At 41.4% G+C, this 15,186-nt stretch overlaps 1 protein-coding gene across 2 annotated transcripts in view; it reads right to left on the reverse strand.

Annotated features, from left to right (window-relative positions):
- Positions 1-15,186, reverse strand: part of LOC106585976 (AT-rich interactive domain-containing protein 3A) — a 299,958-nt gene that overhangs the window by 18,791 nt on the left and 265,981 nt on the right. For both annotated transcript variants that reach the window (XM_045706903.2, XM_014172733.3), the window contains exon 5: positions 14,361-14,605. In XM_045706903.2, the coding sequence (XP_045562859.2) occupies positions 14,361-14,605 (245 nt within the window). The remainder of the gene's footprint in view (positions 1-14,360; positions 14,606-15,186) is intronic.

The raw sequence follows: 15,186 nt of genomic DNA on the forward strand, positions 1-15,186 counted from the left end.
ATTAAGGATGGCAGTAGAAGTGATTATGGATGGCAGTAGAAGAGATTATGGATGGCAGTAGAAGTGATTATGAATGGCAGTAGAAGTGATTAAGGATGGCAGTAAGTAGAAGTGATTATGGATGGCAGTAGAAGTGATTAAGGATGGCAGTAGAAGTGATTATGGATGGCAGTAGAAGTGATTATGGATGGCAGTAGAAGTGATTATGGATGGCAGTAGAAGTGATGATGGATGGCAGTAGAAGTGATTAAGGATTGCAGTAGAAGTGATTATGGATGGCAGTAGAAGTGATTATGGATGGCAGCAGAAGTGATTATGGATGGCAGTAGAAGTGATTATGGATGGCAGTAGAAGTGATTAAGGATGGCAGTAGAAGTGATTATGGATGGCAGTAGAAGTGATTATGGATGGCAGTAGAAGTGATTATGGATGGCAGTAGAAGTGATTATGGATGGCAGTAGAAGTGATGATGGATGGCAGTAGAAGTGATTAAGGATTGCAGTAGAAGTGATTATGGATGGCAGTAGAAGTGATTATGGATGGCAGCAGAAGTGATTATGGATGGCAGTAGAAGTGATTATGGATGGCAGTAGAAGTGATTAAGGATGGCAGTAGAAGTGATTATGGATGGCAGTAGAAGTGATTATGGATGGCAGTAGAAGTGATTATGGATGGCAGTAGAAGTGATTATGGATGGCAGTAGAAGTGATTATGAATGGCAGTAGAAGTGATTAAGGATGGCAGTAAGTAGAAGTGATTATGGATGGCAGTAGAAGTGATTAAGGATGGCAGTAGAAGTGATTATGGATGGCAGTAGAAGTGATTATGGATGGCAGTAGAAGTGATTATGGATGGCAGTAGAAGTGATGATGGATGGCAGTAGAAGTGATTAAGGATTGCAGTAGAAGTGATTATGGATGGCAGTAGAAGTGATTATGGATGGCAGCAGAAGTGATTATGGATGGCAGTAGAAGTGATTATGGATGGCAGTAGAAGTGATTATGGATGGCAGTAGAAGTGATTATGGATGGCAGTAGAAGTGATTATGAATGGCAGTAGAAGTGATTAAGGATGGCAGTAAGTAGAAGTGATTATGGATGGCAGTAGAAGTGATTAAGGATGGCAGTAGAAGTGATTATGGATGGCAGTAGAAGTGATTAAGGATGGCAGTAAGTAGAAGTGATGATGGATGGCAGTAGAAGTGATGATGGATGGCAGTAGAAGTGATGATGGATGGCAGTAGAAGTGATTATGGATGGCAGTAGAAGTGATTATGGATGGCAGTAGAAGTGATTATGAATGGCAGTAGAAGTGATTAAGGATGGCAGTAAGTAGAAGTGATTATGGATGGCAGTAGAAGTGATGATGGATGGCAGTAGAAGTGATTAAGGATGGCAGTAGAAGGGATTATGGATGGCAGTAGAAGTGATTATGGATGGCAGTAGAAGTGATGATGGATGGCAGTAGAAGTGATTAAGGATGGCAGTAGAAGTGATTATGGATGGCAGTAGAAGAGATTATGGATGGCAGTAGAAGTGATTATGAATGGCAGTAGAAGTGATTAAGGATGGCAGTAAGTAGAAGTGATTATGGATGGCAGTAGAAGTGATTAAGGATGGCAGTAGAAGTGATTATGGATGGCAGTAGAAGTGATTATGGATGGCAGTAGAAGTGATTATGGATGGCAGTAGAAGTGATGATGGATGGCAGTAGAAGTGATTAAGGATTGCAGTAGAAGTGATTATGGATGGCAGTAGAAGTGATTATGGATGGCAGCAGAAGTGATTATGGATGGCAGTAGAAGTGATTATGGATGGCAGTAGAAGTGATTAAGGATGGCAGTAGAAGTGATTATGGATGGGAGTAGAAGTGATGATGGATGGCAGTAGAAGTGATTAAGGATGGCAGTAGAAGTGATTATGGATGTCAGTAGAAGTGATTATGGATGGCAGTAGAAGTGATTATGGATGGCAGTAGAAGTGATTATGGATGGCAGTAGAAGTGATTATGGATGGCAGTAGAAGTGATTAAGGATGGCAGTAAGTAGAAGTGATGATGGATGGCAGTAGAAGTGATTATGGATGGCAGTAGAAGTGATGATGGATGGCAGTAGAAGTGATTATGGATGGCAGTAGAAGTGATTATGGATGGCAGTAGAAGTGATTATGAATGGCAGTAGAAGTGATTAAGGATGGCAGTAAGTAGAAGTGATTATGGATGGCAGTAGAAATGATGATGGATGGCAGTAGAAATGATTAAGGATGGCAGTAGAAGGGATTATGGATGGCAGTAGAAGTGATTATGGATGGCAGTAGAAGTGATGATGGATGGCAGTAGAAGTGATTAAGGATGGCAGTAGAAGTGATTATGGATGGCAGTAGAAGAGATTATGGATGGCAGTAGAAGTGATTATGAATGGCAGTAGAAGTGATTAAGGATGGCAGTAAGTAGAAGTGATTATGGATGGCAGTAGAAGTGATTAAGGATGGCAGTAGAAGTGATTATGGATGGCAGTAGAAGTGATTATGGATGGCAGTAGAAGTGATTATGGATGGCAGTAGAAGTGATGATGGATGGCAGTAGAAGTGATTAAGGATTGCAGTAGAAGTGATTATGGATGGCAGTAGAAGTGATTATGGATGGCAGCAGAAGTGATTATGGATGGCAGTAGAAGTGATTATGGATGGCAGTAGAAGTGATTAAGGATGGCAGTAGAAGTGATTATGGATGGCAGTAGAAGTGATTATGGATGGCAGTAGAAGTGATTATGGATGGCAGTAGAAGTGATTATGGATGGCAGTAGAAGTGATGATGGATGGCAGTAGAAGTGATTAAGGATTGCAGTAGAAGTGATTATGGATGGCAGTAGAAGTGATTATGGATGGCAGCAGAAGTGATTATGGATGGCAGTAGAAGTGATTATGGATGGCAGTAGAAGTGATTAAGGATGGCAGTAGAAGTGATTATGGATGGCAGTAGAAGTGATTATGGATGGCAGTAGAAGTGATTATGGATGGCAGTAGAAGTGATTATGGATGGCAGTAGAAGTGATTATGAATGGCAGTAGAAGTGATTAAGGATGGCAGTAAGTAGAAGTGATTATGGATGGCAGTAGAAGTGATTAAGGATGGCAGTAGAAGTGATTATGGATGGCAGTAGAAGTGATTATGGATGGCAGTAGAAGTGATTATGGATGGCAGTAGAAGTGATGATGGATGGCAGTAGAAGTGATTAAGGATTGCAGTAGAAGTGATTATGGATGGCAGTAGAAGTGATTATGGATGGCAGCAGAAGTGATTATGGATGGCAGTAGAAGTGATTATGGATGGCAGTAGAAGTGATTATGGATGGCAGTAGAAGTGATTATGGATGGCAGTAGAAGTGATTATGAATGGCAGTAGAAGTGATTAAGGATGGCAGTAAGTAGAAGTGATTATGGATGGCAGTAGAAGTGATTAAGGATGGCAGTAGAAGTGATTATGGATGGCAGTAGAAGTGATTATGGATGGCAGTAGAAGTGATTATGGATGGCAGTAGAAGTGATGATGGATGGCAGTAGAAGTGATTAAGGATTGCAGTAGAAGTGATTATGGATGGCAGTAGAAGTGATTATGGATGGCAGCAGAAGTGATTATGGATGGCAGTAGAAGTGATTATGGATGGCAGTAGAAGTGATTATGGATGGCAGCAGAAGTTATTATGGATGGCAGAAGAAGTGATTATCGATGGCAGTAGAAGTGATGATGGATGGCAGCAGAAGTGATTATGGATGGCAGTAGAAGTGATGATTGATGGCAGTAAGTAGAAGTGATTATGGATGGCAGTAGAAGTGATTATAGACGGCAGTAGAAGTGATTATGGATGGCAGTAGAAGTGATTATGGATGGCAGTAGAAGTGATTATGGATGGCAGTAGAAGTGATTATGGATGGCAGTAGAAGTGATTATGGATGGCAGTAGAAGTGATTATGGATGGAAGTAGAAGTGATTGTGGATGGCAGTAGAAGTGATTATGGATGGCAGTAGAAGTGATTATGGATGGCAGTAGAAGTGATTATGGATGGCAGTAGAAGTGATTAAGGATGGCAGTAAGTAGAAGTGATGATGGATGGCAGTAGAAGTGATGATGGATGGCAGTAGAAGTGATTATGGATGGCAGTAGAAGTGATTATGGATGGCAGTAAGTAGAAGTGATTATGGATGGCAGTAGAAGTGATTATCGATGGCAGTAGAAGTGATGATGGATGGCAGTAGAAGTGATTATGGATGGCAGTATACGTGATTATGGATGGCAGTAGAAGTGATTATGAATGGCAGTAGAAGTGATTAAGGATGGCAGTAAGTAGAAGTGACTATGGATGGCAGTCGAAGTGATGATGGATGGCAGTAGAAGTGATTATGGATGGCAGTAAAAGTGATTATGGATGGCAGTAGAAGTGATTATGAATGGCAGTAGAAATGATTAAGGATGGCAGTAAGTAGAAGTGATTATGGATGGCAGTAGAAGTGATGATGGATGGCAGTAGAAGTGATTAAGGATGGCAGTAGAAGTGATTATGGATGGCAGTAGAAGTGATTATGGATGGCAGTAGAAGTGATTATGGATGGCAGTAGAAGTGATTATGGATGGCAGTAGAAGTGATTATGGATGGCAGTAGAAGTGATTATGGATGGCAGTAGAAGTGGTGATGGATGGCAGTAGAAGTGATTATGGATGGCAGTAGAAGTGATTATGGATGGCAGTAGAAGTGATTATGAATGGCAGTAGAAGTGATTAAGGATGGCAGTAAGTAGAAGTGATTATGGATGGCAGTAGAAGTGATTATGGATGGCAGTAGAAGTGATGATGGATGGCAGTAGAAGTGATTATGAATGGCAGTAGAAGTGATTATGGATGGCAGTAGAAGTGATTATCGGTGGCAGTAGAAGTGATGATGGATGGCAGTAAGTAGAAGTGATTATGGATGGCAGTAGAAGTGATTGTGGATGGCAGTAGAAGTGATGATGGATGGCAGTAGAAGTGATTATGGATGGCAGTAGAAGTGATTATGGATGGCAGTAGAAGTGATTGTGGATGGCAGTAGAAGTGATTATGGATGGCAGTAGAAGTGATTATGGATGGCAGTAGAAGTGATTATGGATGGCAGTAGAAGTGATTATGGATGGCAGTAGAAGTGATTAAGGATGGCAGTAAGTAGAAGTGATGATGGATGGCAGTAGAAGTGATGATGGATGGCAGTAGAAGTGATTATGGATGGCAGTAGAAGTGTTTATGGATGGCAGTAGAAGTGATTATGGATGGCAGTAGAAGTGATTATCGATGGCAGTAGAAGTGATGATGGATGGCAGTAGAAGTGATTATGGATGGCAGTAGAAGTTATTATGGATGGCAGTAGAAGTGATTATGAATGGCAGTAGAAGTGATTAAGGATGGCAGTAAGTAGAGAGTGATGATGGATGGCAGTAGAAGTGATTATGGATGGCAGTAGAAGTGATGATGGATGGCAGTAGAAGTGATTATGGATGGCAGTAGAAGTGATTATGGATGGCAGTAGAAGTGATTATGAATGGCAGTAGAATTTATTAAGGATGGCAGTAAGTAGAAGTGATGATGGATGGCAGTAGAAGTGATGATGGATGGCAGTAGAAGTGATTAAGGATGGCAGTAGAAGTGATTATGGATGGCAGTAGAAGTGATTATGGATGGCAGTAGAAGTGATAATGGATGGCAGTAGAAGTGATTATGGATGGCAGTAGAAGTGATTATGGATGGCAGTAGAAGTGATTGTGGATGGCAGTAGAAGTGATTATGGATGGCAGTAGAAGTGATTATGGATGGCAGTAGAAGTGATTATGGATGGCAGTAAGTAGAAGTGATTATGGATGGCATTAGAAGTGATTATCGATGGCAGTAGAAGTGATGATGGATGGCAGTAAGTAGAAGTGATTATGGATGGCAGTAGAAGTGATTGTGGATGGCAGTAGAAGTGATTATGGATGGCAGTAGAAGTGATTATGGATGGCAGTAGAAGTGATTATGGATGGCAGTAGAAGTGATTATGGATGGCAGTAGAAGTGCTTGTGGATGGCAGTAGAAGTGATTATGGATGGCAGTAGAAGTGATTATGGATGGCAGTAGAAGTGATTATGAATGGCAGTAAGTAGAAGTGATTATGGATGGCAGTAGAAGTGATTATGGATGGCAGTAGAAGTGATTATGGATGGCAGTAGAAGTGATTGTGGATGGCAGAAGAAGTGATTATCGATGGCAGTAGAAGTGATGATGGATGGCAGTAAGTAGAAGTGATTATGGATGGGAGTAGAAGTGATTGTGGATGGCAGTAGAAGTGATTATGGATGGCAGTAGAAGTGATTATGGATGGCAGTAGAAGTGATTATGGATGGCAGTAGAAGTGATTATGGATGGCAGTAGAAGTGATTATGGATGGCAGTAGAAGTGCTTGTGGATGGCAGTAGAAGTGATTATGGATGGCAGTAGAAGTGATTATGGATGGCAGTAGAAGTGATTATGAATGGCAGTAAGTAGAAGTGATTATGGATGGCAGTAGAAGTGATTATGGATGGCAGTAGAAGTGATTATGGATGGCAGTAGAAGTGATTGTGGATGGCAGAAGAAGTGATTATCGATGGCAGTAGAAGTGATGATGGATGGCAGTAAGTAGAAGTGATTATGGATGGCAGTAGAAGTGATTGTGGATGGCAGTAGAAGTGATTATGGATGGCAGTAGAAGTGATTATGGATGGCAGTAGAAGTGATTATGGATGGCAGTAGAAGTGATTATGGATGGCAGTAGAAGTGATTATGGATGGCAGTAGAAGTGCTTGTGGATGGCAGTAGAAGTGATTATGGATGGCAGTAGAAGTGATTGTGGATGGCAGTAGAAGTGATTATGGATGGCAGTAGAAGTGATTATGGATGGCAGTAGAAGTGATTATGGATGGCAGTAGAAGTGATTATGGATGGCAGTAGAAGTGATTATGGATGGCAGTAGAAGTGCTTGTGCATGGCAGTAGAAGTGATTATGGATGGCAGTAGAAGTGATTATGGATGGCAGTAGAAGTGATTATGGATGGCAGTAGAAGTGATTATGGATGGCAGTAGAAGTGATTATGGATGGCAGTAGAAGTGATTATGGATGGCAGTAGAAGTGATTATGGATGGCAGTAGAAGTGATTATGAATGGCAGTAAGTAGAAGTGATTATGGATGGCAGTAGAAGTGATTATGGATGGCAGTAGAAGTGATTATGGATGGCAGTAGAAGTGATTGTGGATGGCAGAAGAAGTGATTATCGATGGCAGTAGAAGTGATGATGGATGGCAGTAAGTAGAAGTGATTATGGATGGCAGTAGAAGTGATTGTGGATGGCAGTAGAAGTGATTATGGATGGCAGTAGAAGTGATTATGGATGGCAGTAGAAGTGATTATGGATGGCAGTAGAAGTGATTATGGATGGCAGTAGAAGTGATTATGGATGGCAGTAGAAGTGCTTGTGGATGGCAGTAGAAGTGATTATGGATGGCAGTAGAAGTGATTGTGGATGGCAGTAGAAGTGATTATGGATGGCAGTAGAAGTGATTATGGATGGCAGTAGAAGTGATTATGGATGGCAGTAGAAGTGATTATGGATGGCAGTAGAAGTGCTTGTGCATGGCAGTAGAAGTGATTATGGATGGCAGTAGAAGTGATTATGGATGGCAGTAGAACTGATTATGAATGGCAGTAAGTAGAAGTGATTATGGATGGCAGTAAGTAGAAGTGATTATGGATGGCAGTAGAAGTGATTATGGATGGCAGTAGAAGTGATTACCCCCTCTAGCACCAGGGTCAGTGAACTCTCAAATGTTGTTTTTTGCCATCATTGTAAGCCTGCCACACACACTATACAATACATTTATTAACCATAAGATTGTGTGAGAGTTTTTGTCACAACCCGGCTCGTGGGAAGTGACAAAGAGCTCTTATAGGACCAGGGCACAAATAATAATATAATAATAATCAATCATTTTGCTCTTTATTTAACCATCTTACATATAAAACCTTATTTGTTCATTGAAAATTGTGAATAACTCACCACAGGTTAATGAGAAGGGTGTGCTTGAAAGGATGCACATAACTCTGCAATGTTGGGTTGCATTGGAGAGAGAGTGTCAGTCTTAAATAATTTTCCACACTCTGTCAGTGCCTGTATTTAGTTTTCATGCTAGTGAGGGCCGAGAATACACTCTCACATAGGTACCGGGTTGCAAAGGGCATCAGTGTCTTAACAGCACGATTTTGCAAAGGCAAGAAACTCTGAGCGCAGCCCTATCCAGAAATCTGGCAGTGGCTTCTGATAAAATTTCAATTTTCACAGAACCTCTTGTTACAATTTCGATGAGGCTCTCTTGTTCAGATATCGGTAAGTGGACTGGAGGCAGGTCATGAAAGGGATAACGAATCCAGTTGTTTGTGTCGTCCATTTCGGGGAAAGTACCTGTGTAATTGTGCACCCAGCTCACCTCAGGTGCTTCACTATATCACATTGGACATTGTCCGTAAGCTTGAGTTCATTTGCACACAAAAAATCATACAATAATGGAAAGACCTGTGTGTTGTCCTTGTTAATGCAGACAGAGAAGAGCTCCAACTTCTTAATCATAGCCTCAATTTTGTCCCGCACATTGAATATAGTTGCAGAGAGTCCCTGTAATCCTAGATTCAGATCATTCAGGCGAGAAAAAACATCACCCAGACAGGCCAGTCGTGTGAGAAACTTGTCATCATGCAAGCCGTCAAACAAGTGAAAATGATGGTCAGTAAAGAAAACTTTGAGCTCGTCTCTAATGAAAAAAAATGTGTCAATACTTTGCCCCTTGATAACCAGCACACTTCTTTCTGTATGTTGTAAAAGCGTTACATGGTCGCTGCCCATATCACTGCATAGTGCAGAAAATACACGAGAGTTCAGGGGCCTTGCTTTAGTAAAGTTAACAATTTTCACTGTAATGTCCAAAACATCTTTCAAGCTGTCAGGCATTCCCTTGGCAGCAAGAGCCTCTCGGTGGATGCTGCAGTGGACCCAGGTGGTGTCGGGAGCAACTGCTTGCACACGTGTAACCCCTCCACTATGTCTCCTTGTCATGGCTTTTGCTCCATCAGTACAGATAACAACACATCTTGATCACCAAAGTCCATGTGTCACAAAGCTGTCCAGTACTTTAAAAATATCCTCTCCTGTTGTCCTGGTTTCCAGTGGTTTGCTGAAGAGGATGTCTTCCTTAATTGACCCCCCATTAACATAATGGACATATACCAGGAGCTGTGCCAGGCCCGTCACGTCTGTTGACGCATAGAATTCACTGGCTTGTATGTGAAGCAGTAATTGTTTCAAAACGTCTCCTGCCATGTCACTGATGTGTCGTGAAACGGCGTTGTTTGATGAAGTCATTGTCTGTATAGTTTTTTGGGCCTTTTCCCCCAGCATTGTCCCAGCCATATCCTCGGCAGCAGGAAGAATTAAGTCCTCCACAATAGTATGGGGCTTGCCTGTCCTAGCCACTCTGTAGCTCACCATATAAGACGCTTTCTAGCCCCTTCTTATTAATGGGATCTGTTGCTTTTATACATGTCTTACTACTCGAAAGTCGTCTTAATTCTCGCTCAGAAAAACTCCCGTAGATTATTTTTCAAATTGGCATGTTTTGTTTCTAAATGTCTGTGCAAGAGTGAAGGTTTCATCGAGTTGTGAGATAGTACTTTATGCACATATAACACACTGTGGCCGAGGAAAGGCACTACTCCCAATATAAGTGAACCCCCAAATCAATGTCGTTCTCATCATATTTGCACCTTTTCGATGGTCCAATCGTCTTATATGGTAAACTACAGAGTGGCTAGAATAGACAAACCCCCATACTATTGTGGAGGACTTAGGTCTGTTGTTCGGTGCTCTCCCGGGTAAGGGGGGCCAGTAGCTCTTCCGCTGCATCAGGTTCACAACTGTCAGTGTCCATGCTAGCTGGGCTAACATCAAATGTAGAATTACTGATGCTAGCATTGGATGTGCTCGTGGAAGCAGAACAACTTGTGTCGTCGACAGGTGCAGTAGCAGTACTACCAGTAGAGCTGGTATGTGTCTCTATGGACGCTGGCCTTACTTTTTTGAACCATTTTTCAATTTTCGAGCAAACGGAATGATCAACACCTAAGTTTGGCTACATACGGAACGTTAATGGAATTCCCGCAAGAGAGTAACAGTTAACCTGTTGGGGATAGGGGGCAGTATTGACACGGCTGGATAAAAAACGTACCCGATTTAATCTGGTTACTACTCCTGCCCAGTAACTAGAATATGCATATAATTATTGGCTTTGGATAGAAAACACCCTAAAGTTTCTAAAACTGTTTGAATGGTGTCTGTGAGTATAACAGAACTCATATGGCAGGCCAAAACCTGAGAAGATTCCATGCAGGAAGTGGCCTGTCTGACAAGTTGTGTTTCATCTGGGCTCTTTTTATTGAAGATTTAGGATCTTTGCAATAACGTGACACTTCCTACGGCTCCCATAGGCTCTCAGAGCCCGGGAAAAAGCTGAAGGATATCGAGGCAGGCTCTGGCTGAAACACATTATCGCGTTTGGCAAGTGGCCGCTCAGAGTACTGTGGGCTTAGGCGCGTGCCCGAGTCGACCGAATGCTTTATTTTCTTTCCTCTGTTTACCTAAATGCAGATTCCCGGTCGGAATATTATCGCTTTTTTACGAGAAAAATGGCATAAAAATGGATTTTAAACAGCGGTTGACATGCTTCGAAGTACGGTAATGGAATATTTAGAATTTTTTTGTCACGAATTGCGCCATGCTCGTCACCCTTATTTACCCTTTCGGATAGTGTCTGTTTGGATATAACTATGGATTATTTTGAACCAAACCAACATTTGTTATTGAAGTAGAAGTCCTGGGAGTGCATTCTGACGAAGACAGCAAAGGTAATACAATTTTTCTTATAGTAAATGTGACTTTTCTGAGTGCTAAACTTGCTGGGTGTCTAAATAGCTAGCCCTGTGATGCCGGGCTATCTACTGAGAATATTGCAAAATGTGCTTTCACCGAAAAGCTATTTTAAAATCGGACATATCGAGTGCATAGAGGAGTTCTGTATCTATAATTCTTAAAATAATTGTTATGCTTTTTGTGAACGTTTATCGTGAGTAATTTAGTAAATTCACCGGCAGTGTTCGGTGGGAATGCTAGTCACATGCTAGTCACATGCTAATGTAAAAAGCTGGTTTTTGATATAAATATGAAATTGATTGAACAAAACATGCATGTATTGTATAACATAATGTCCTAGGGTTGTCATCTGATGAAGATCATCAAAGGTTAGTGCTGCATTTAGCTGTGGTTTGGGTTTATGTGACATTATATGCTAGCTTGAAAAATGGGTGTCTGATTATTTCTGGCTGGGTACTCTGCTGACATAATCTAATGTTTTGTTTTCGTTGTAAAGCCTTTTTGAAATCAGACAGTGTGGTTAGATTAACGAGAGTCTTGTCTTTAAAATGGTGTAAAATAGTCATATGTTTGAGAAATTGAAGTTTTTGCATTTCTAAGGTTTTTGAATAACGCGCCACGGGATTACACAGGCTGTTACGTAGGTGGGACGATTTGGTGCCACCTATCCTAGAGAGGTTGATGTGGCGGCAGCGTAGCCTAGCGTTTAGAGCATTAGACTAGTAACTGAAAGGTTGCAAGTTCAAATCCCCGAGCTGACAAGGTACAAATCTGTTGTTCTGCACCTGAACAAGGCAGTTAACCTGCTGTCATTGAAAATAAGGATTTGTTCTTAACTGACTTGCCTAGTTACATAAATAAAAATGTGCTTGGATGTTAATTATTTGACTAGACTACCTGTACTTAACATTGTGTTGTTATTTCACTGAACACTAGATGGTTTAATTTTATTTTTGGCAGAGAAACGAGGCTACTCAGGTGAGAGAAAAACAATTTGAAAATGTGAAGAATAGTTTTTTTGTAAAAATATTATTTGTATTTTATTATAAAAATAAATAAATGTGAATGACATTTTTATTATACCCCAGTTTGGAAATACCTGCTCTAGGGCAACGGTGTCTAGATGGAATTTGTATTTGTGGTCCTGGCAACTGGACCTCTTTTGGAACACCATTATTTTGGTCTTACTGAGATTTACTGTCAGGGCCCAGGTCTGTCAGGGCCCAGGTCTGTCAGGGCCCAGGTCTGTAAGGGCCCAGGTCTGACTGAATCTGTGCAGAAGATCTAGATGCTGCTGTAGGCTCTCCTTGGTTGGGGACAGAAGCACCAGATCATCAGCAAACAGTAGACATTTGACTCCAGATTCTAGTAGGGTGAGGCCGGGTGCTGCAGACTGTTCTAGTACCCTCACCAATTCATTGATATATATGTTGAAGAGGGTGGGGCTTAAACTGCATCCCTGTCTCACCCCACGGCCCTGAGGAAAGAAATGTGTGTTTCTTTGCTAATTTTAACCACACACGTGTTGTTTGTGTACATGGATTTTATAATGTCGTATGCTTTTTTCCCCCAACACCACTTTCCATCAATTTGTATAGCAGACCCTCAGACCAAATTGAGTCAAAAGCTTTTTTGAAATCAACAAAGCATGAGAAGACTTTGCCTTTTTTGGTTTGTTTGTTTGTCAATTAGGGTGTGCAGGGTGAATACGTGGTCTGTCGTACGGTAATTTGGTAAAAAGCCAATTTGATATTTGCTCAGTACATTGTTTTCACTGAGGAAATGTACGAGTCTGCTGTTAATGATAATGCAGAATATTTCCCCAAAGGTTGCTGTTGACGCATATCCCACGGTAGTTATTGGGGTCAAATTTGTCACCACTTTTGTGGATTCGGGTGATCAGTCCTTGGTTCCAAATATTGGGGAAGATGTCAGAGCCAAGGATGACGTTAAAGAGTTGAAGTATAGCCAATAGGAATTTGTGGTCTGTATATTTGATCATTTCATGTAGAATACCACCTTTTTGGGTTGGAGGGTTTGTATTTTGTCCTGTACTTCATTCAATGTAATTTGGTAATTCTCTCTGTCTCTCTTTCTCTTTCTCTTCTCTTCTCTCTCTCTCTCTCTCTCTCTCTCTCTCTCTCTCTCTCTCTCTCTCTCTCTCTCTCTCTCTCTCTCCCTCTCCCTTTCCCTCTCTCCCTCTCTCCCTCTCGTTCCTCTGTGATGCAGCGAGGAAATTGGCAGCAGGGCATCGTGGGAATGAGGAAGTCCTGCAAGATGTTTCCTCTTCCCAGCGATGACCAGACTGCCCACAGGTTTTGTGTGAGTGAATGGACGGCAGTGTGTCTTGGTGGGGAGCAGTGATTGTGAAATCATTAAACCCATGAAAACAACTCTAACTTCTCCTTCTGTGGTAGGTGTTATCACGCTATCTTGTCTCTCAAATAGATATTGCAGTACATTAAATCTTGCTTTGTGTTAGTGAGAAATATCTGTTGATGGAAGAGGAACTGGATGGTGTGGCAGCACTATGAGGTATAATAAAGAACTGGATGGTGTGGCAGCACCATTCTCATGATCATTGCAACTCCACGAGGTGAGATCTTGCATGGAGCCCCAGGCCGAGGGAAATTGACAGTTCTTTTGTGTTTCTTCCATTTGCGAATAATCGCACCAACTGTTGTCACCTTCTCACCAAGCTGCTTGGCGATGGTCTTGTAGCCCATTCCAGCCTTGTGTAGGTCCACAATCTTGTCCCTGACATCCTTGGAGAGCTCTTTGGTCTTGGCCATGGTGGAGAGTTTGGAATCTGATTGATTGATTGCTTCTGTGGACAGGTGTCTTTTTTACAGGTAACAAGCTGCGGTTAGGAGCACTCCCTTTAAGAGTGTGCTCCTAATCTCAGCTCGTTACCTGTATAAAAGACACCTGGGAGCCAGAAATGTTTCTGATTGAGAGGGGGTCAAATACTTATTTCCCTCATTAAAATGCAAATCAATTTATAACATTTCTGACATGCGTTTTTCTGGATTTTTCTGTTGTTTATCTGTCTCGCACTGTTCAAATAAACCTACCATTAAAATTATAGACTGATCATTTCTTTGTCAGTGGGCAAACGTACAAAATCAGCAGGGGAGCAAATACTTTTTTCCCTCACTGTATTTCATTCTCTGTATTTAAAATTGCTGCTAATTGAGCCTGGAGTGAGCCAACCACATCCATACCAATCAACTACATATAATTTTATTGATGGATCTTTACAACTACCTTTACCTCTACCGCAGCAGCATAGCAGGCTCTTCTTGTCACACGACAGGAAGCAGGAAGTAAAGTACTCTGTGTCTCACCTTTCTTGACGCTGTGTCCCTGGGTCAGGTGTACTCCGTTGTAGGTGGACATGGCCAGGTGAGACATGCTCATCTTGGGAGAGGTGAGGATGGAGGGGCTCCCGACTGGAGAGTAGTTAAAGATGGCCGACCCGTAGCTCTGACGACGCCCCTCGCGGCGGTTACTGTCGATAGCTGCCTGGAGCTCTCCGGGGGAGCTCAGACCCCTCTTTTCACATTCGTAAGGGTAGAGGTACTTCATATACCTGTAGGAAGGGAACAGGAACAGTATGAGCAGGACATTTTACAATGTTTTACTGCAAGAGAATGCTGGCTGTTAAACAAGGTTACATTATGTCATTTATTACAGATGGTGACTGTTAAACAAGGTTACATTATGTCATTTATTACAGATGGTGACTGTTAAACAAGGTTACATTATGTCATTTATTACAGATGGTGACTGTTAAACAAGGTTACATTATGTCATTTATTACAGATGGTGACTGTTAAACAAGGTTACATTATGTCATTTATTACAGATGGTGACTGTTAAACAAGGTTACATTATGTCATTTATTACAGATGGTGACTGTTAAACAAGGTTACATTATGTCATTTATTACAGATGGTGACTGTTAAACAAGGTTACATTATGTCATTTATTACAGATGGTGACTGTTAAACAAGGTTACATTATGTCATTTATTACAGATGGTGACTGTTAAACAAGGTTACATTATGTCATTTATTACAGATGGTGACTGTTAAACAAGGTTACATTATGTCATTTATTACAGATGCTGGCTGTTAAACAAGGTTACATTATGTCATTTATTACAGATGC

The sequence above is a fragment of the Salmo salar genome, chromosome 24 (assembly GCF_965601325.2).
Source record: "Salmo salar chromosome 24, fSalSal1, whole genome shotgun sequence".
Classification (NCBI taxonomy): Eukaryota; Metazoa; Chordata; class Actinopteri; order Salmoniformes; family Salmonidae; genus Salmo; species Salmo salar.